This window comes from Terrapene carolina, unplaced genomic scaffold, assembly GCF_002925995.2.
Source record: "Terrapene carolina triunguis isolate 2854851 unplaced genomic scaffold, T_m_triunguis-2.0 Scaffold714, whole genome shotgun sequence".
NCBI classification, from domain to species: Eukaryota; Metazoa; Chordata; order Testudines; family Emydidae; genus Terrapene; species Terrapene triunguis.
The window spans coordinates 156,037-176,227 of NW_020665065.1; the positions used below are offsets into that span (position 1 = coordinate 156,037).

Below are 20,191 nucleotides of genomic sequence, written 5' to 3' on the forward strand. Positions count from 1 at the left end.
GAGAAGAGTACAGTATGATGCACACCTCCTTGATGGGCAGATGACTTAGAATTTTATCCTCTATTGAGGACAAGGTTTCAGTCACCTCTCCAGAATGTCTGTCTCTTCCTACCAATATCAATTCTGTCTTCCCTGGTTTAGGCTTGAGTCAGCTGCTTTTCATCCATTTATTTAAGTCTTTTAATCAAGACTAGAGACCTTTCTAAAAGATATGCTGTCTGTAGCTCAAGCAGAAATTATGGGACTGATGCAGATTTTTGGGGCGTTAGGTACTACGGTCTGTGTTATGCAGGAGTTCAGATGGAATTATCCTAATGGTCCCTTCTAGACTTAAAATCTATTTTTCTTCAAGGCATTATGAGATCTTGGTCATATCTGTAGAAAGACAGATGTTAAGAAGGGAATTGTCAACATACTATTGATTCTGAATTTGTCCACAAAAATTATTAGAAAATATGAGGGAAGATTGAAAAAATTGGGTTTATTCAGTCTGGAGAAGAGAAGACCAAGAGGGGACATAACAAGTCTTCAAGTACATGAAAGTACATGAGGAAAACTGTTCTCCTTAACCTCTGTCAGGACAAGAAGCAATGGGCTTAAATTGCAGCAAGGGTGGTTTAGGTTGAACATTAGGAAAAACTTGCAGTCAGGGTGGTTAAGCACTGGAATAAGTTGCCTAAGGAGATTGTGGAATCTCCCTCATTGGAGATTTTTAAAAGCAGGTTAAACAAACATCTGTAAAGGATAGTCTAGATAATACTTAGTCGTGCCATGAGTGCAGGGGACTGGACTAGATGACCTGTCTAGGTCCCTTCCAGTCCTACAATTCTATGTGTTAACAGGGTCAAATTTATGAAATATGTTTTTATGAACAAAAGTGGTGCATTCTATACATCTGTCTATATCCTCACTAATGCCGTAGCTGAGCATTCCACAGGCTACTGTAGGGTCACTCAACACCTGTCAGATTGGGCACTGCTGTTAACCCTGTTCCTCAGATGGGGAACTGAGGCACAGAGAGGCTAAGTGACTTGCCCAAGGTCACCTGGCTTCTGTGGCAAAGCAGAGAATTGAACCCCACTCTTCTCCCCTACCCACTAGGCCATCCTGCCTCTAGCCCCATAGGCACAGACCACGGGGGCAGCGCTCTGAGCATTAGTCCCTTGCACAGCAGTAGCACCCACGGGCTGGCTGTGCAGGGCGCTGCACAGAGGCAGTCCGTGCAAGCAGCCTTGGCGCCGAGCAGGACAGTGCTGTAGCGGGAGGAAGGGGGCCAGACGAGGAGGCAGCCCGCACAGGAGCCGTTGCCAGCGCAACCGTCCGCCCGCGCAGCTGCACGTGCCACTGGCCGACCACGCACCGGCGTGACCCTGTCTCGCGCACGTCAACTTGCCTCGGAATCGCACCCCCGCGCGCCGCCCGCCATCGCCCCTTTAAGGCTTATCTTATCTCCGAGCCCGTGACGGCGGGGGGCGCGGCCCGGCCGGGGGCGTGGTCTACAGTGTTGGGCCAGTATAAGAAGGGCGGCAGCGAGCCCCGGGCGGGCAGGATTTACTTGGAACTTACTAGCGGGGCACTCGGGGTCTGAGTGTGGCGCACGCGCAGTGTCCCCAAGGCGGGCAGGGATATGCGGAGCCGGGGCGCCGTCTGGGTGAGTGATTCCCGGGGTGCGGCGGGAGGAGCCCCCCGCGGGGCGCGCCAGGGCTGCCCCACCAGCGACCCCGGGCTCGGCCCCCGCTCGCGGGAGCGCTCGTTGCCATGGCAGCCGGGCCCTACTGTGAGGCGCGGGGGCCTCTGGCTCCTCGAGCCCGCGGCCGCCGGGACTGAGCAGTCGCGGCTCTCGGGGAGAGGCCGCTCCCGCAGCGCGGCGGGCCTGGAGCCTCCGCGGGCAGCCGAGCGAAGGCGCGTCGCGCCCCGCGGCTGGCAGGGGCTGCGCGCGTTGTCCGGGCGATGCCAGCGCGCTGGGAGTGGGTGAGCCGCGGCGCCGGCAGAGCAGCTCCCGGGGCCGGCAGGACCGTGACTGGCGGGTTAGTCACGCACCCGTGGCTCGGGCTGGGGCCGCAGCTGTGCGGAGGCGTTTGGGTGTTTTCAGGTGCACCTGCCAGCCCGGTGGGGCGGGACTGGTGACCAGGCAGCTGTCGGGGGTGGGGGGGCTGCTTCCGGGCCCCTCAAGACAGGCGGCGCTCGGCGCTGCGGGTCAGGGACCGTTTAACGCCAGGGCTCTTCAGCGTCGGTTTTTACCCAGGCTCTAGAAGAGCGTATTTGGCTTCCCACAGGCTGGACTGCGTCCTAGGGCTAAGAGTCTAGAGATGCCGGAGCTCTTTTTTTATAAGTTGTACTTTAAGTCACTGGTTCTCAAATGTCATTGCACCGAGACCCCCTTCTGACAACACAAATTACTACATGACCTTAGGAGGGAGGACTGGAGCCTGAGCCCCACTGCCCTGGGCTGGGGGGCCAAAGCTGAAGCCCAAAGGCTTCAGCCCTGGGAAGGGGGCATGTAACTTTGGCCTCCTGCCCAGGGCTGAAGCCCTCAGGCCTTGGCCTTAGACCCCAGCAAATCTAACACCAGCCCCAGGGACCCCATTAAAGTGGGTTCATGATGCACTTTAGGGTCCTGACCCACAGTTTGGGAACCCCTGCTTTAAGTGCTCCCCTAAGTTCAATTACAGATACTGGGATCGTAGCACAGCTTGGGGCCTGTGACTAAAACTTTAGCTCCAAGTTCTCTGGAAGGCAAGGGAAGTCTTTTAGTCAGTCTTAACCATTAATTGTTTACCTTATTTCAGACTAGTCACAGTGGTCCTGAAAGAAAAAAATTAAGTTTGTAATGATATGTTATAGGACAAACTAAGTTACAAAATCACCTAACTTTTGAGTCACCTGCCAGTATTTGAAGATGAGATGTTTTGGGTCCAAAAATTAGTGATTTTTACTTTTGTTGATCCAAAAAAGATGACACTTGTCTCCTTTCTACCCTTGCTTCTCTTGGTCTTAATTATTACTCTAACTTATTATTCAAGTGGAATGGTTAACTAAATATTTGGATTTTAGAATGGGATGGGGAGACATTTTCCTGAGAATGTTTATTATTTAACCTGGCCTCATTGAGCATACTGCAGGCAATTTAATTACATTAATTTTGCCAAGTAGTAAAATACACAGTATATAAAAATTCCAATTTTAAGCCATGATCCTACAAACACCTAGGCATATGTGTAACTTTACTCACATCAGTACTCAGTGACTTCAATGTGCTTAAGTATTGCACCAGCATTGAGGCCCCCATTCTTCATCCTAAAATGTTGTTGGCACATTAACAAAACCTTCTGTTCTGAATGAAGAAACTGAGCCAGAAAAAGATAATTTATTTTTGTTTCTTTGAAAGCTAGTAATTGAAATTGCAGGTACAGCTTTACATGAATTTGCAGTTGACCACTCTATCACCAAGCCGTAGAAGTTACAGAGAAAACAAATGTATAGTTTAAAAGTCTGCACCAATATGTACACTTTGTAAGCACCATAGAAAGGAAGTTTTTTTTGGAATTTAGTTTTATAAAAACTAGTTACACTTCACACTTTTACTGTCTAACTTATTGCAGCACACTTTAATGTGGCTAGTTATAGGTCTAGTATTTCCATTACACACTTCTGTTTTCAGGAGTTATAACTCTGCCATAATTTTTTCCCCCTGGACTGAACCATCAGAGTGGGTAGTAGCAACTTTTTCCTTCTAGTTGATTTGTTAACCTTTAAATAAACTGAAAGCATTTTGTGGGTTCAGATGCTTCCTTTTGCATACTAATTTAAGATGACTTAAATTTTCTTAATCTAGCTCTTAATATGGGCTCATGGTTTTGTTTTTGTTTTTTCAAAATAGCCCGTTTGTAATGTTCAAAACCAAAGACAGCACTGTACACTTTATGTATAACATATATCTTCATTCTGTACACTTCCTGTGAATGCACACTACTCTAATTGCACAATATGAATGGTGTATAGTGGCTTTGAAACGTCACTGGTCTCATGGAACTTATCCACAGCTCAAGGGTTCTTAATAGTATAATTTAACCATGATCTGTTGTTCCTGGTCTGCAGGTAAGGATGGTATATTGGATGGCAAAGGCTCTGAGAGTCGAGGTCACTGGCAGACTTTTGAATCTTTGTCATTCCATGGTACGATGCTTGAAGGATGCAAACCAGTGTTCAGAGGCACTCTTTCCACCAGCTCAGAGTGTTCTTCTCATCTGTGCTACTACAGCTGCGCCACTAAAAGGCGTGCAGTGTAGCTGCTGATTGTTGGCAGGAGAGAGCTCTCCCACCCATAGGTGCAGACTCCGTGGGTGCTCTGGAGCACTGACAGGGAAAAAATGGTGGGTGCTGAGCACCTACCAGCAGTCCCCCTATCGGCACCTTCCCCTCCCCTCCCCCCAGCGCCTCCTGCCCACTGGCAGGCACTATGAATCAGCACCTCCGCCTCCCTCCCTGTGCCTTCTGCCCGCTGCAATCAGTTGTTGGGGGGGGGGGGGGAGGGGAAAGGAGGGAGAGTATGGTGCACTCGGGGGAGGGGGCTGGAAGAGGTGGGGTGTGGCCTTGAGGGAAGGGCTGGAGTGGGGGTGGGGCCAGGGCAGAGCTGGGGGTGGTTGAGCACCCCCAGGCACAGTGAAAAGTCTGTGTTTCTGCCGGCAAAAAACTTGCACCCCGTCAGCAGGAGAGTTCTCCTGCGGGCAAAGCGCTATTCGTTGGCAAAACTTTTGTCTTTCGAGGGGTGGGTTTTTTTAACACTTTTGTCCTTCAGTTGCCAATGTAGATGGCCTTTACCTTTTGAAGAGATTGGGAATGCTGGATCTGACTTTCCTAATCTTGGCATAGGGAGGCAGGGGAGTGGGGGCTTGCCTCCGGTACTTATTGTGAGCTCATACACATTAATTGAAGGGGTGGGGGAAAGGGGAGGAAGAGAAGAGTGTGAATCTTTAACAAAGACAGCCTTTGTCCCAAATACTGAATAGACACAGGAGTTAAAAACAAACCTACATTTTAAATAGCCAAACTGAAGTCTCCCCACTTTTAGTCTCTTTTGATGTTATTTTAGTACTTCTACCACCACCATAGAGTTCTCCAGGGCAGATGTGGTCTGCATTTCTCGTGTAGAAAACAGGCAGAATATTTTAACCAAGCCTCTCAGGCCTTCTTTATGTACCATAAAGAAGCTAAAAAAGGCCACAAAACCCATTTGTCTGTCCTTTGCAAGTTGCCTTTAAAATCCAAATAATCTAATAGGCTTTCATCAAGTGTGCCCTGGACAGAAAGCTGACAGGTTTCTTTAGGGCTTAGTTAACACCTTTCTTTTGGAGAGAGAAATTAAAGTTTTGACTCAAGACCCTCACCTTCCCTCCTTCCCAGCACATGAGGTATTGTAGAAGTGAAAAGTCTTAATTCTGAATTTCTGGTACAGTAATGTGGAATTTATCAAATTTAGTATAGTTATTTAGGTGTTAAGTTGTGTGTGTTTTTTAATGCGAGCTGGCTATATCCACTGTAAGACTTCATGATACTTATAGCAGTGGTTGTCAACCAGGGGTACACATACCTCTGGTAATGGAGTGGGGGCCAGCAATAGAGGTCTTCCAGGAGGTATGCCAACTCATCTAGATATTTGCCTAGTTTTACAATGGGCTACATAAAAAGCATTAGCGAAGTCAGTACAAGCTAAAAATTCATATAGGCAATGACTTCTTTATACTGCTCTATCTACAGTATCAATGTTTCTCAACCGGAGGATGGGTTTAGGGCAGTTGCAAATGCAGGGCCTGCATTAGGGGGTGGCAAGAAGGGGCCCCATGAAGCTAAGATGCATGCTGAAGCCCAAACCCTGCCTCCTGGGGCTCCAGCGAAAGCCCCGCTGAAAGCAGAGCTGAAAGCAGACTCCTGAAAGGGATAGAGTAGTTGTGAGAGGTTGGGAACCACTGCTGTATACCAAGGCTGAGCATGAGACTGAAATCTGACAAGCAGAGGCAGGGCAGTCATTTCACTACTTAATTGTTAGTTTTTAGTCTGCAATTTAGAAGTTCCCCAAAATACTGTTTTTGGATCATCAAATTAAGTACAGTTAAACCTGGGCTAAGTCCCCTGTAGATGGCAAATAGAAAAGTCCCTTCAGTCTATCCAAAAATCACTTTCTCCCACAGCTGTTCTAGTTGCTTTAGCTGTTCTCCTTCTGCCACAACTTTAGGCTTCTGCACAACTCCTCTTCTGCCCATCTCTGCTTTTATTTCTACCTATTGTCCATCGTTTTCCAAGCTGCTATTTGTTCCTTTGTCATCTTCACCCTACTTGCTGCCCTTTATGCTTTGATCAGTCTTCCTGTGTGCACCAAGCTACCACTCTCTTCACTCAAATCTCTCCCTAAAACATGATTCGTCCATGAAACTTTTCAAGATTGATGAGACAAAGCAGGTGCTTGAGAGATCAGTTTGTCTAAGGGTTATCCAATATATTTTAAGTCTGTTTTGTTTATATAATGTTCCTAAAGATTGATGCTCATAGTTGAAAAATCCAAATAAAGGCTTGAATTTTTAGTCTGTGATTTAGATCGCAGCTGTGGATTAGAGACTGTCTTGTTGTTCTGAAAAGCACTGAGGACACTTATGGTGCTCTACAAATAAGATACAATTATGTATAAAACAAATGGTTTTAAACAAGCCATGTTATTAGGATTGTTTGCCGGATGTGGGTTTCTTGGCATTATATAATGACCACTGGAGAAACTAGACTTTCAAAGCCTAATTACAGTATGCCATGAGTTTCAGGAAGTAGATTAAATAGTAACAGCAATAGGCTTTCTGATTAGGATCTGAAATGGTTAAATGTTAAAAACAGCACAAAGGGTTAGCTATCATTCCAAATTAACAGAAATCTCCTTCTAAAAGTATATTATAGGAGGAAATTACATCATATTGTCAAATAAGGAAGAGCTAAGCTGAACGGATGACTTGTATGACAAAAATGTGCCCCTCCTATGAATTGCTTCTGAGATTCGTTAATGATACGTGGTGGCAAGGTGAGCAAAATTAGGTTAAGAACGTGTGTTCTTACTGCTTTTAAAGGAGCAATTTTTTTCCTTCTGAGAATGTATAGTAGATGGATGCAGCTTTTAACTCCTTATGTCATAGAGCATGATCAGCAGGTAGCATCACAGGATGTAATCCCTGTCCAGGTTTTTTGTAGGCATTCAACAATTTTCACTGCAAATTGCATCCAATTCCATTACGTGTGGTGCATTCTTAAGGCACAGTTTGACCTCCTGTGCATATCAGAATGATTTGATACTCCTGAGGGAATTCTGTGATGACAAAATTAATAATTCTGTGCACCATATTTTAAAATTCTACCAGTTTTATTTGTCAATAAATAAATGCAGAGACTCCAGCATGGCAGTGGGGAGCAAGGCCACTGGCTGCATGAAGGTGGAAGATCACCCTGCAGCCGCCCCACCCCTGGGACACGACTCAGCGGTGAGGCTGCATCTGACCCTGACACCGCACAAGGCCTGGGCCTGCCCCAGAAACATCCAGGGACCATGCCCTTCTGTGCCAGGTGTGGGGCAGGTAGGCTCAATCAGGCAGGATCCAAGTGTGGAGGGATTCAGTGTGGGGTGAGAGGATTCCGTGTGGGACAATTTGGGTGCAGGCAGTTCAGTGGGGGTCTAGGTGTGGGGGGGATCTGGATGCACAGAGGCTCATTTGGCGGGGGATCCAGGTGCAGGGGCAATGGGACTGTGCAGGGGCTTCCAGATGAAGGTTGTTGGGGCTCAGCGGAGGAGTCTGGGTGTGGGGGTCTCAGCAGTGGGGGGGCGGATCTGAGTGCTGGAGAAATGGGGCTTGGTGGGGTGGGGTCTGGATGTGGGGGCTCAGGTTGATGGTTTGAGTGCAGGGAGCTCAGTGTGGGGTGATCTGGGTGTAGGGGTGGGGGGTCTAGAGGCTGGAAGTCTGGGTTCAGGGAGGTTCCAGATGCAGGGGTTGAGGTTCAGTGGGGTGGGGTTTGGGCATGGAGGGCCAGCGGGGTTCTGGATGTACCGGGTGAGGCTTGGCAGGGGAGTCTGAGTATGGGAGGTCTGGATGCACAAGAGTTGAATGGATGTGGGAGCAGCTCCCTGTACAGTGACCCCTCCCCCACAGCTGAGGAGTGATGGGGGCAGGAAGCAGGGGAGGATGTTGAGTTTCCTGCAGCTGGGGGAGGTTTCTGGGGGTTGGTCTAACACAGCCCTAGCTACTTCTTGCAAGGGAAGAGAAAGTCCTGTCCTCTCCTGCCTCCATCCAAGCTAGGACTAGCAGCTGGTCCTGGCTCAGGGTAGGAGCCACTGGTTGGGGTGCCCCAGTCCCGCGGTGATTTACCTCTCAGCTGGCTGCTCTGGGTGCCTGAAATGTTGTACCTGTGCTGCTAAGGAGTGGTGCATGACTGCTCTTGCAGCTTCCCTTTCAAAAAGTCATTTTTCTGTGGGGAAGCAAAGAAATCTGCAGGGGACATGAATTCTGTGCATGCACAGTGGCACAGAATTCACCCAGGAGTAATTTGAGTACTGTGATGGTGATTGCCTGACAGTAATGCCAATAAATAACTGAGGTATCTAAATGTTCTATAGCTTTCAGAAAAAATGGTTGATAAAACATTGCTGCAAGATCACAACAATAGATTGAGTTGGAGCTGAGAAATGGAAATTCACATTTTAATTTCTGTTCAGATATGAAAAACAAATATTGTAGCTGCAATGTAATTGTAGTATGTGCATAGATATTTTTTTTTCAGAAGGAGAGCTGCTAAAAAAAAATCTACATAGGGCATGCCATATATTGTATGCTATCGTAACATCCAAATATTTATACTTGTGGCAATATGGTCTGGGAAGTATGTTTTTAAATTTAATTCTCTCCTTGTACAGTTACATTGCTAACCAAACTGCCACAAACTCATTATTTTGCATTGTTTTAGCTTGGGTCTCCCGAATTTAGTGATTGAAGCAAGAACTAATTTGTAGTTTTCCTTTATAGTAATTTAGCTTCTTGACTAGATACAAGCCTGTGAGGACCTGAAAATATTATAATTTGTGTATCTTTCTAATCACTTTAGTCTATGCAAGTAGGGTTTATCAGCATAACTGGGGAAACCCATTGTGAAAACCAAACTTGCTAACTCACTCTTTTGCACAACAAACATCATAAACCAAGGAAATGGTAGTTTGGTTACTTTGATAAGTGCAGTTTAGCTTTATTTATGGTATGGATAGTATATCCTATTATATTTTGTAAAATGAATTAAATTGTCATGTGATTTCATGACAGTACAATATTTTATTAAATCTTTGCTAATCCACAAACTCAGTAACTGTCACATGATAACCCCACCTTCTCTGTAAAATGAGTTTCTGCTGCAAATTGATGTTGGTCATAAATCCATGAACAATACTGACTTTCAAATGTATTCCTCAGTAACCTTATTGAGAGTGTACCATCCAAAAGCAAGAGTTAATGCAGCTGTCTTTCATAGATTCTCAGGGCTTGCTCTTTACTAAGCTTCAAGTTCACAATGCTAAGCAGTTTGCTACGTATTTTAAAATAGTAGCACAAACTCTTTAAACCCCGGGTGCAAAAAGGTAAAACTGACTTGGTAGTAAAGAAGAACATGCAGTTATGTTGCCCTTTGCTTCCCCTCCTACTCGCACTTCAAGAACGTAGGAAGCTGGGACAGTTTCATAACAGTCCATTCACATTTCCCTATTGAAATGTAGAGGCAGGTCACCTTCTGTGAATTCACAAAGAGATTATTGTTAGAAGTGAGTAGGCTTTATGAACGCACAAATTGTCTTTATTTTTTTTAATTCAGAAAACTAGGTAATGGAAACAATGAGAAGTACCTTTTTGAGTGTAATATTTAAGTGTCTATTGAAATGGAAGCTTAGAACTCCAAGGGAATTTCAGAGCAGGCAATAGTTGCACAATCACTCTGAAAGCTGAGATTTAGACAGCATTTTAGGAGGTTGACACACACACTAATTACTACTAGTGGTTTTGGCATGGGAGCAGGTGGAGGCTGGTCCTCTTACAATCCCTGCAGGCTTTTTCATGTAATCAGAGCAAGCACTCTACTCTACATGTGCTTTCAAACTATTTAAACACCAGTCTCCTTCCTATTTCATCTTGTTTTTTTAATACTGCAACAGACACTTTCTCTGTGGTCTTGCCGGTTGTTGTAAGTACAATAAGGTGAAAACACTGGGGTAAATCAAATCTAGTGTGAATGCTTGGACCCATTCTTAGTATTTTAGCCTACGGATTATTTTTAAACTACATTTTCTAATTCTTGCCACTTCTAACAACTTAACAAGTGTGAAGTAGCTAGTAAATTGAGCCCTTACCTGTCCTCTAGGCAACAAGTGAAGACTTAAAATGTTGACACATCTTCATGACATAAGCAGTCAAACTCCAATTGGAACAAACATTTCTAGTTTAGGACACTTGCCCAATGTGATATAAATTGGCATGTCTTTAATGCTACATGAAACTGAGTTTGAGGATCAGTGTCCTACTTCAGTCTCAGCCCCGTAGTGGATAGCCCTGTCTGTGCTTGTACAACTGAAAGAATGAGAGGTTAATACTTTAACTGGGGTCTCATCTATCTTTAACTCATTTGCTAGTTATCAGCTAACAGAATGGCTTTAATCACATTCTGGAATTACATATCATGTATTTCTTAAAGAAAATTTTAATCTTATTGGTTGGTAACCATTCAGACATGTTGATTTGGAACTAAATATAGCCTTTACGCTAAATTTGGTACTTTTTGCTAACCAGGAGGATACACTGTAGCTATGCAAGTTTATTTAAGCAGCTTAACTCATTTTATACAGGTTAATAATAGCTTTTACTTCTTTAATATATGCCTTAATGTAAGTTATCATAATTTCAAATTTAATTTTAAATTGGTTTACTTTTAAAAACAAAAATGTATTTAACTAAAAAAAACATTTTTGTTTATTTTTAAATCATAGATTTTTATCCACCCTAGCTTCCATTGTTTGAGGAGTGTCTCTAACTTGATTTAGTGGTGTAAGAATTAACTAGATAAAGTTAAAAATAAATGCTGCTTTGTAGTGTCTCATAGTTAAGAAGTTTATAGTCTATTTCAATAGAGTATCTATGAAAAGGGAAAAGCTGAAATAAAGATATATATTTTTTTAAGACCATGGTGCAATCCTGCCATAGAAAAAATGGCAGAGTTCGAGTCTTGCACAATTCCAGCAAAGCTGATGTTCTCCCTTCTAAATTCTGGCAACATGTCTGACTAAGAAACGCTTGGGTTGAGGGAGAAAGAAAGAAACAACCTGCATTGATTGCATTGATGCAAATGTGTGCATGGCTATTCATGGTTTGTAAGAACTTGTGCACAAACTGGCTTCCTCTAGACAGAGAACAGGCAGGTTCCTTACTTATTCTTGAACACGCTTTCTAGGGGATAGAATAATGAAAGGTAAGGGAGGTGGGAGAGAACCAAACTAATCAACAGTACAGGGTATTCATTGTGTATCCCTTAAAAAGCATGCCAGAACATGATCTGGTCCCTAACCCATGTCTGGTTTTACTTTTTGGAGAGAATTTCCTTTCAAGTACCCAGTGATGTGGAGTATAACAGATCATGTTCAGTAAACATCTATCTATCTCTTCATGATCATGTAAATGTCATCTTTATCTTGCCCTAAACAGTACACTGTACTCCTTGAACAGGTAAAGGGTCTGTTCTAAAGTGATTTTAGGGCATTTAGTGTCTGTATTCAGGTGAGGAGACTGAGATTCTCCTGCCTTGTTCTATTTAATCCTCCTCACTTTATGCAGTTTTGTTCCACTGAGTTGCAGTTTCTCCACTGTCCAGAATGTACAGCTGATCTTTCAGAAATTGGGGGAGGGGGGGAGAGTCGGTGGGTTCACACAAGCAAAACCTTGTAAAGCAGCATATTCCATATATTACAATTTCTAATTGAATTTCAGTGTTTGCCAGAACATCTGTTTCCCAATGTGAATGTGTCTACTAAACTATTGTGCACACATTCAAAACAGGCTTCATAGAAAAGGATGACTCTACTTTGTTTAGATTTGCTCAACCCCATAGCTTGGAACTGTTGTGGGATACATGCTAGCAGGAAACCTTGTGAGACCGACAAATGAATTTCTAGTAGCTAACACTTAAAGTGATTATTCAATATAATGATCTTATCTGAAACACTTGTGAATTGATCAAACCTTTGATTTAAGCAGTCACTTTATATTCAGTCTATTAGAATGAGTCTTTGACAAGATTACATTTGAAGTCAGGCTCTTGTGCTTCGGCTTCCTTTTAGGTTAAAACCCTTGGCAAAGTGACTCCTTATCACAATAATACAGAGGGAGGTTTGTCTAATACGATGTTATACAAAGATTTGTATGTTTTGGCAAAATTGGTGTGTCTGAGTAACTGTCAGTATGTGTACAAGGTCTGAATTTGCTGGCATAAAACTTCTGTTCATCACCTGTTTTACTGAAACTTGAAAATCTTTGGATTGATGTTTCCCCAAAAATGAACTCTTACAGAACTTTTTCTAATTGTTGTATTTGTTTTTACAGTCAAAAGTGTTTGCCCTTCTGTTTCTGTGATGTGTGAAATATTTCCTTCTTTTCAGCAGGTGTTTGGGCCAGAGGGGCCCTCACACAAAGGAGTCACTGTAATTCAGAGAGTTGGGTGGCATTTAAAATGGGAGACTCACTCATGTTTGCTTAGTGGTACTTACACCCTCCTTTCCTCTTAAGGGAATGAAAGCTGCAGGATACCTGGCCAGAACTGTGGATTTCTAAAGTTTGGCGACATTGCAGAGCAAGGCACAATGTCAACAGCAGGAGTTGCTGCTCAGGAGATGAGCGGTCCATTAAAGACTGGATTTCTCCACAATGGCCAAGGCATAGGGAGTCTGAAAACCTGCTGGCGTGGCCACAATGGGTTTGAAAAGTAAGTGGGGAGAATTAACCTTGCAGATGGATTTGAGAGTTCTTACCAAGCATGTGACATAGGTGGACCCAATAACTGGTTCACTTACTTGGAATATTTTTTTTCTTTTCAGGACTTTTTTTAACGTGGAACCTATAGCAATGGCATATAATCTGAATCCATCAGCACAGCAAAATTGTACATCTGTTGGTATGTACACTGAAGATTTTGAGATGTATTGATATAAACTGTTTAGTGGAAGTGGTTTTGGAGAAAATCTGTCCCTTTTAATATCTACAGTAGGAAAGACTTTCTGAGTTTAGACACCAGGCTGCCCTCTAGTGACACAATTTAAACACTACTTTGACTCCTTCCAATGTATTTCTGACTTTTTGCCTAGTATCTTAATAGTATACTTTTATTTGTTCTGAGGAAAATATTTAGAGTAAGTGTGTAAGAAGCTGAATGTTGTCAGATATTTAGCAAAACCTGCTCACAAGGATAGAACTCGGTGGAAATAGTTACAAAGTGGTTGGGGCAAATCAACTGCATGTTAAAACACCTATCCTGGAGATACAGCCCTGTTTTAATGTAAGTTGTGCCATGGGTCTCTAATTGTCTTACTTAACTGGAGCACTGCTATAATACAAGTCTTATATATATTACATAGTGTTGAATATTCTCCCTTTGATACTCCTGAGGGAATTCTGTGCCTAAAAATTATGCACACAATATTTTAAAATTCTGCAAAATTCAGCAAATTTTATTTGTCAATAAATAAATGTGGCTCTGGCATGGCAGTGGGGCGCACAGGAGGAGCATTGAAGTGGGAGATCACCCTTAAGCCCCTACCTTCCCCCAGTACAGAAACTCGGCAGTGAGAGGCTGCACCTGACCCTGACACAGTGCAAGGACTGGGCCTGCCCCAGAAATGCCCCAGGGCCCTTTCCCTCTGTGACAGGTGCACTAGGTGTGGATGGGCAGGCTCAGCCCAGCAGGATCCAAGGGTGGAGGGACTTAATGTGGGGGAATCCAGGTGATGTTTCTGTGGGGCAATCTGGGTGCAGCTGGCTTAGTGGAAGATCTGAATGCACAGGCTCGTTGAGATGTTCTGGTTGCAGGGGCAATGGGACTCTGCAGGAGATCCAGGTGAAGGTAGTTGGGGCTCAGTGGGGGGTTTGGGTGTGGGGAGATGGGGCTTGATGGAGTGGAGGTCCAGGTGCAGCTGGTGGGGGATCCGTGGGGTGGAGGTCTGGGTGTGGGGGACTCATTGCAGGGATCTGAGTGTAGGGAGGTAGGGCTTGTCAGGGTGAGGGTTCGATGGGCCTGCTTAACGGGGGAGCCCCAGCTGCTGCTGAGGGGACACCGCATGCCGTTGCACATACTAGAAAGCAGGAAGGCTCCCAGCACACAGAAGGGGAGCACGACTGGCAGTAGGACACTGGAGGCAGCATTCAGCTGCGGAGTCGTCAGAGCCGAGACACAGCCTCCTAAAGCTGGGCAGCTCTGCGCTTGCAGAATGAGGGGTGGGGCAGTGGCATGTAACCCTGTGTGCCCCCATGCCTCACCTCTGTTTGGAGGGGGGCAATCCCCCCCCAAAACTGCGACCATTGTCACCCTCCTTCCGCCCCCCGCTTCCCTGCCGTTTTTTCTGCAGGGAAACACAGGAAATCTGCGGGGGGGAGGGGAGGCATTTTCTGTGGGTGCACAGTCTTGCAGAATCCCTCCAGGAGTACTCTGAGGATGCATGCTGTGAGGCTTGCTTAGGAATGGTGCAGTGTGCTGTGTAAAGCAAGCTATATGTAGGGGACAACAGCTGGCTGTTCATAAATATATTGTTATGCAGGTGTGTTTTGGGATTACTGTAGTTAAGTTTTGTTAATTAAGGTATTAAGGGTGCATTTTTCCTAGTGCTGAATTGGGGGCAAATGAATGGCTAGATCGTCTGCCATAAATTCGTGGTGGGGAATGTAGATGGACATTCTTAACTTTATTTTCCCATCCTAGGGCACATTTCAAACCCTGTACCAACAAATGGCTACTGCTTTACTGAAAGCTGTGTCAGGGTCCCACCTCAGAAATCCAGCCCATCTTCTCTTAGTCCCAAAAGTGAGAAGCTTAGTTCAAAGCATGAAGATCATCTTGTTCCTAGTTTCAGCAAACTGTCGGTAACTGTGGGCTGTGTTTCTGACGAGATGCCTCCTCATACACCAACAAAGAGTGGGCCACCTCAGTTTTCTTCTGCATCTTCCAATGACCGCAGCTCTAGGCCACTACCTCCACTGCCCATTTCTGAGGACCTCTCTCCAGATGATGTCGATAGAGAGGTGGAATTCTTAACGAGTTCAGACACTGACTTTTTGTTAGATGATTATGGACTTCCTCCTTTTAAATGCAGTGCTCCAAGTAGGCGGAGCTTTAGGGGCTGCGGACAGATCAATTATGCCTATTTTGATGCCCCAGCAGGACCGAAATCAGAAGATGCCAACTCTACAACTAACCTAAATGGATGTACACAAACCCCATGTCCTCCTCCACAACAGCAGCATCGGCGTTTACGAAGGTCTCATTCAGGGCCAGCTGGATCGTTTAATAAACCAGTAGTGAGACTATCTAGCCACTTAAATAGGGCTTCTCCCAATTCTGATGAAGACAAACCAGAGGTCCCCCCTAGGGTTCCCATACCTCCTAGGGCGCTCAAACCGGATTATAGAAGGTGGTCAGCAGAAGTCGCTTCTAGTGCATACAGTGATGAAGACAGGCCTCCCAAAGTGCCCCCGAGAGAACCTTTATCACGGAGCAATTCCCGTACACCGAGCCCTAAAAGTCTGCCATTGTACCTCAATGGGGTCATGCCTCCCACACAGAGCTTTGCCCCTGATCCTAAGTATGTCAGCAGCAAAGCTCTACAAAGACAAAACAGTGATGGATCTGCGAACAGGGTCCCTTGCATTCTTCCCATTATTGAAAATGGTAAGAAGGCCAGTTCAACACACTACTATCTGCTGCCTGAAAGGCCTTCATATCTGGACAAGTATGAGAAGTTCTTCAGAGAAGCGGAAGAAATCAGCTCAAGCGCAGAAGTGACGTCCTGGTCTGGTGACTGCGCCACAGCAAAGCAGGACTCAGAAGCTAGAATGGACATGATTGGCCCCGTGAAACGAAAACACCTGTCTTATGTGGTTTCTCCATAGATTCTTGGAACATGATTCACAATAGTTGCTTAGGATGGAGTAGATCTTAACCATGTTGCTAAGTTTGAGATCCAAGGAAAGGTTCTCAAATAATGAAGTAATAGAATTCTTCCCGTTTCAGCAGAAAAGTGGAGTATCAATGGTAAAGTCATCTTATGCTGCATAGCTCTCTGAATTGTTTGTCTGGACTAAGCCTGTCTTGGTCTGTATAATGAAGACTGTAAAGCGTTTATACAAACATATGGAGTAACCATAGCCACATTGGCCAGTTATACACTATCCTAGAGTAATATATTTTGTAAAGGCATATTAAGAAAAAATCCAGTTTTGATGTCTAAAACCAAAATCAGGGAAGAAAGTACAGTATTTGTTATATCACAGGCATTTCCAAAACGATAGGCGTGGCATTTTAAAATCTTTTGCAGAAGATGGCATTGCTGGGAACAAACCCTGTTCTCTTTAGCTAGGATGTGCTAACCTGGCTAGAAGGAAATTGACATCTACTTAAAGACTTGGAAGTGTATTGGAAAGTGTTTAGACTTGTTTTTTAATATCTCCAATATTTTGAAAACTTAGTAGGATATAAGTAGAATTTAGTGAAGTAGCTTCCAACAGGGGTTAGACTTCTGCTTTTTTTTTTTTTTTTTTATGGTGCCTCTTGGATTCTTTCACCCACTAACAGGCACGTGGCAGAATTCGGCAGATTTACCTAACAGAGACTTGGACCAGCTACTGCTAACCTTCACCCATTGTTATCTCCTTAAGGGGTCCAAGGAATGCATGTTAGTGTCCTAAAATTGACAGGGGAAAGAGATCTATCCATAATTGCTAGTAAATGGTCAGCAATGACTTCATCCTTATCTAGTATACAAATTTCTGACTGTATTATAAACAGAAACACAACACAAGCTGGTCTTGTGTTCTGGTTTCTATTCAGTATTTTCTGGTTGTGTGGTTTTTGTTTGTTTTTTTTTGGTAAATTAAACATGATTCCATTTACAAACCGTGTCAGTCACATCTACCTTTGCTTCAAATACTGCTTCTTTCTGTTTCAGTCCCGTCCCGTCCCCCCCCAGTCTGCCTCACTGTTCAATTTAGGTCCGGGGAGATGCAACACTTGTGCATTAGCTGTTTCTTGTGCATACTTCCACATATTTATCCTTTTTATAGATAAGCACAGGAGAAGAGGTGCTCATTAATGGAGGTCCATTACTATAATGTTCTCCTCCTAACAGAAATGAACAAGCTGTTTACAGTTTAAACTGCTGAATGAGCTATTTGAGCTATTTTAAAGCTTACTTATGTTTTAGTACAAACTAAATGAAGGTGAAATACATGCTATAGAAAATGCACTGATATTTCTGCATCGTGTACAGTATTGAACAAAAGGATTTTATTCACTTTGTTTTATTTTGAATATTGTCATGTCTTGAATTTAATAAAGTTATAATATACTTATTTATGATACATGTAATCTTTCTTGATTTATTTGTGGTTTATATAAGTCTCATGCATTTTAGTTTTCAGTGTGGTTTTTCTAAAAGGAAAATTTTGCATAAATGCAGACAATATTAATACAACATTTTAAGGCTTCACAGTTAACTTTTGCAATTCTTGATCTAATCTTAAGGTTCCTACAGCAGTGTTTAAATAATTAAATAAATTAATGGAGATATCCTATCTCCTAGAACTGGAAGGGACCTTGAAAGGTCATCGAGTCCAGCCCCCTGCCTTCACTAGCAGGACCAAGTACTGATTTTGCCCCAGATCCCTAAGTGGCCCCCTCAAGGATTGAACTCACAATCCTGGGTTTAGCAGGCCAATGCTCAAACCACTGAGCTATCCCTCCCCCGTTTACTCATTCATGCTGCATACCATCTTCTGTTCTGGTTTCATTTCATTGTGTAGCTTTGCCAGCCTATTTTAGGGTGTGTCTAACTTATGTTGGCCAATAAGATGTGCCATAAATTCATGATACACAGACTATCAAGATCAGTAAACGTATTATTATTGTTTGTTTCCGGTAGCACCCACAATGTGCTACCCACTGTAGCGAACACAAAAGAGCTCAGCAGTGTTCCTGACCTGAAAAGCTCCGAGGCTAAAAAGTTCAAAAGTGGACAGAGGGAAGGTAGGGGAAGGGATGTTTTTTCTAGGTGAAATAAAGTATAACTCTATAATAGAACTAATTTTTCTGTTCAATAGGAAAGAAGCTGGCAGCATTGTTTATACAACACAAGACTTATCTTTTCAGGGCTCATGCACCAGGTATTAGAGAAAGTACATAGCAAGCAGTGAATAGACAAGCATGCAGATAGTCCCTGACTTAATGATCTTGTAATCTAAGCACTTTAGCTATTAAATCCAAATAACCCTGTGAAGTAGGCAAGTGATATTTCAAGATAAGTAGGGCCTGTGTTTATAGGGGTTCCATATCCACTGAATTTCCACACCTAGGGCTTTTTATTTTTGCAACAAAAGCTAATTATTTAGCTCTTATGGTTAGAGAGATCTCTCGGCTACACCTGCATGAAGCTCTCTTAAAAATCCCCACCATTGCTGTAGCTCTGGTGGCATAGTGATTTTACAACAATCTCCTCTAACCTGTTCAGAGCTGTTGGTGCCATCATCAGGCTAGTTGCATATGTACTTGCAGGATCACTGAGTACCAGTGGAGCAGAGAAGAGAAATGTGGGTCGCTGGGCTTGTGCTGTCCCTAGAGCCCTCTGCAGTGAGGGTTGCTATGGAAGCCCAGAGGAAAGATAAGTGGCTTTCAGGTAACCACTTGCCTCTTTTTCCAGTCCTATTGTTGTCTGCTCTGGACCCACCCAGGTGAGCCTGTTCCCCCGCTAGTTTGAGATCTACTGGAATACATCATCTCAGCAGTATTCCTGTGCTTGGGTTTCATACAGTCTATAAGAGCACTGGGGCTTTTGTGAATTCCTCTTAGGTAGAGTATGAATTTAGGAATTGCCGCTACAGCCTGTCATTAAAGTGGAGCTGTATTTAATCACATGCCTGAACACACCACACGTTCTCATGTATCTTCCTGCAGTAGCTGACAAACCAGCTGCAACACTAAATTGCAGCCGGTTTTCAGTGCTGATTATCAGCCATGCTGTAGCCTAATGGGTGTCGCTTCACTAGAAATGTTTCTCCTTTTGCTTCACCCCCTCACCCTGTCTGCTCCACCCAAGCTGCATGACTAACCACTCCCACTCTTGTCTCCAGGCCTTGTTCCATGTGGCCCCAGATACCTGGAAACGCCTCCCTAACCCAGTCGGTCATGCCTTCACCTTTTCTTTCAAGTCTCTCCTTAAAGCTCTCTGCTTCTGAAAGGTTTGAGAGCCTTAGTTCTGCCCTCAGTAGAGGTTTCTCAGATGAACAAAATACAAAACTAAGGTAAAACGCAAATTAAGAAGCAGATATCTCTGTTCACTCATAACACTGCTGCAGTTTGTCATACCAGTCTTTGGCTGTGCTATCGCTTTTGACTTTTGAGTTCCGCAGGACAGAGACTTGGACTTAATACTGACCTAAAGTGTCCAGCACACTAACAGAGTGACCTTAACTCCCTTTATGAGAGGGGTAGCCCAGGCATCAGTAATTCTATTTTATAGGGGGCAAGAGAAATAACTTCTGCTAAGAAGGATGCTGAATTTTAATCAAGCAATTAAAGTGTGGACTCGGAGGCCAACATTATAATGTTATGTGGTGTCCTGGTAGTCATAAACTTTTTATTATGGTGACAGAAGCATGTTCATTTTCAGGTGCTTATAACTTTGTTTTTTGGGGGTGAGGGAAAGAATGGGGAAGGCAGAGAAGTCCTTTTATCCTCTGGGCTGAAATGTCTTCTGTTCATGTAGCCATGTCAATTTTCCTCCTCAAGCTGGAGGCTTTGTGTATGGGCCTGTTACACTTGCTTAGTAATGAAGTTTGGGAAGTTCCTGATTTTTGTGCATCTAAACTCTCTAATTTTCCTTTCACTT

The 20,191-nt window shown here is 44.0% G+C and overlaps 1 protein-coding gene across 1 annotated transcript; it reads left to right on the top strand.

Moving 5' to 3' along the window:
• The first annotated feature begins 1,546 nt into the window (after window positions 1-1,546).
• Window positions 1,547-17,271, top strand: ERRFI1 (ERBB receptor feedback inhibitor 1). Its single transcript, XM_024207794.3, has 4 exons — window positions 1,547-1,651; window positions 12,834-13,029; window positions 13,142-13,218; window positions 15,016-17,271. The coding sequence occupies exons 2-4, from the start codon at window positions 12,908-12,910 to the stop codon at window positions 16,200-16,202; spliced, it is 1,386 nt and encodes a 461-aa protein (XP_024063562.2). The 5' UTR covers window positions 1,547-1,651; window positions 12,834-12,907; the 3' UTR covers window positions 16,203-17,271.
• Window positions 17,272-20,191: the final 2,920 nt, after the last annotated feature.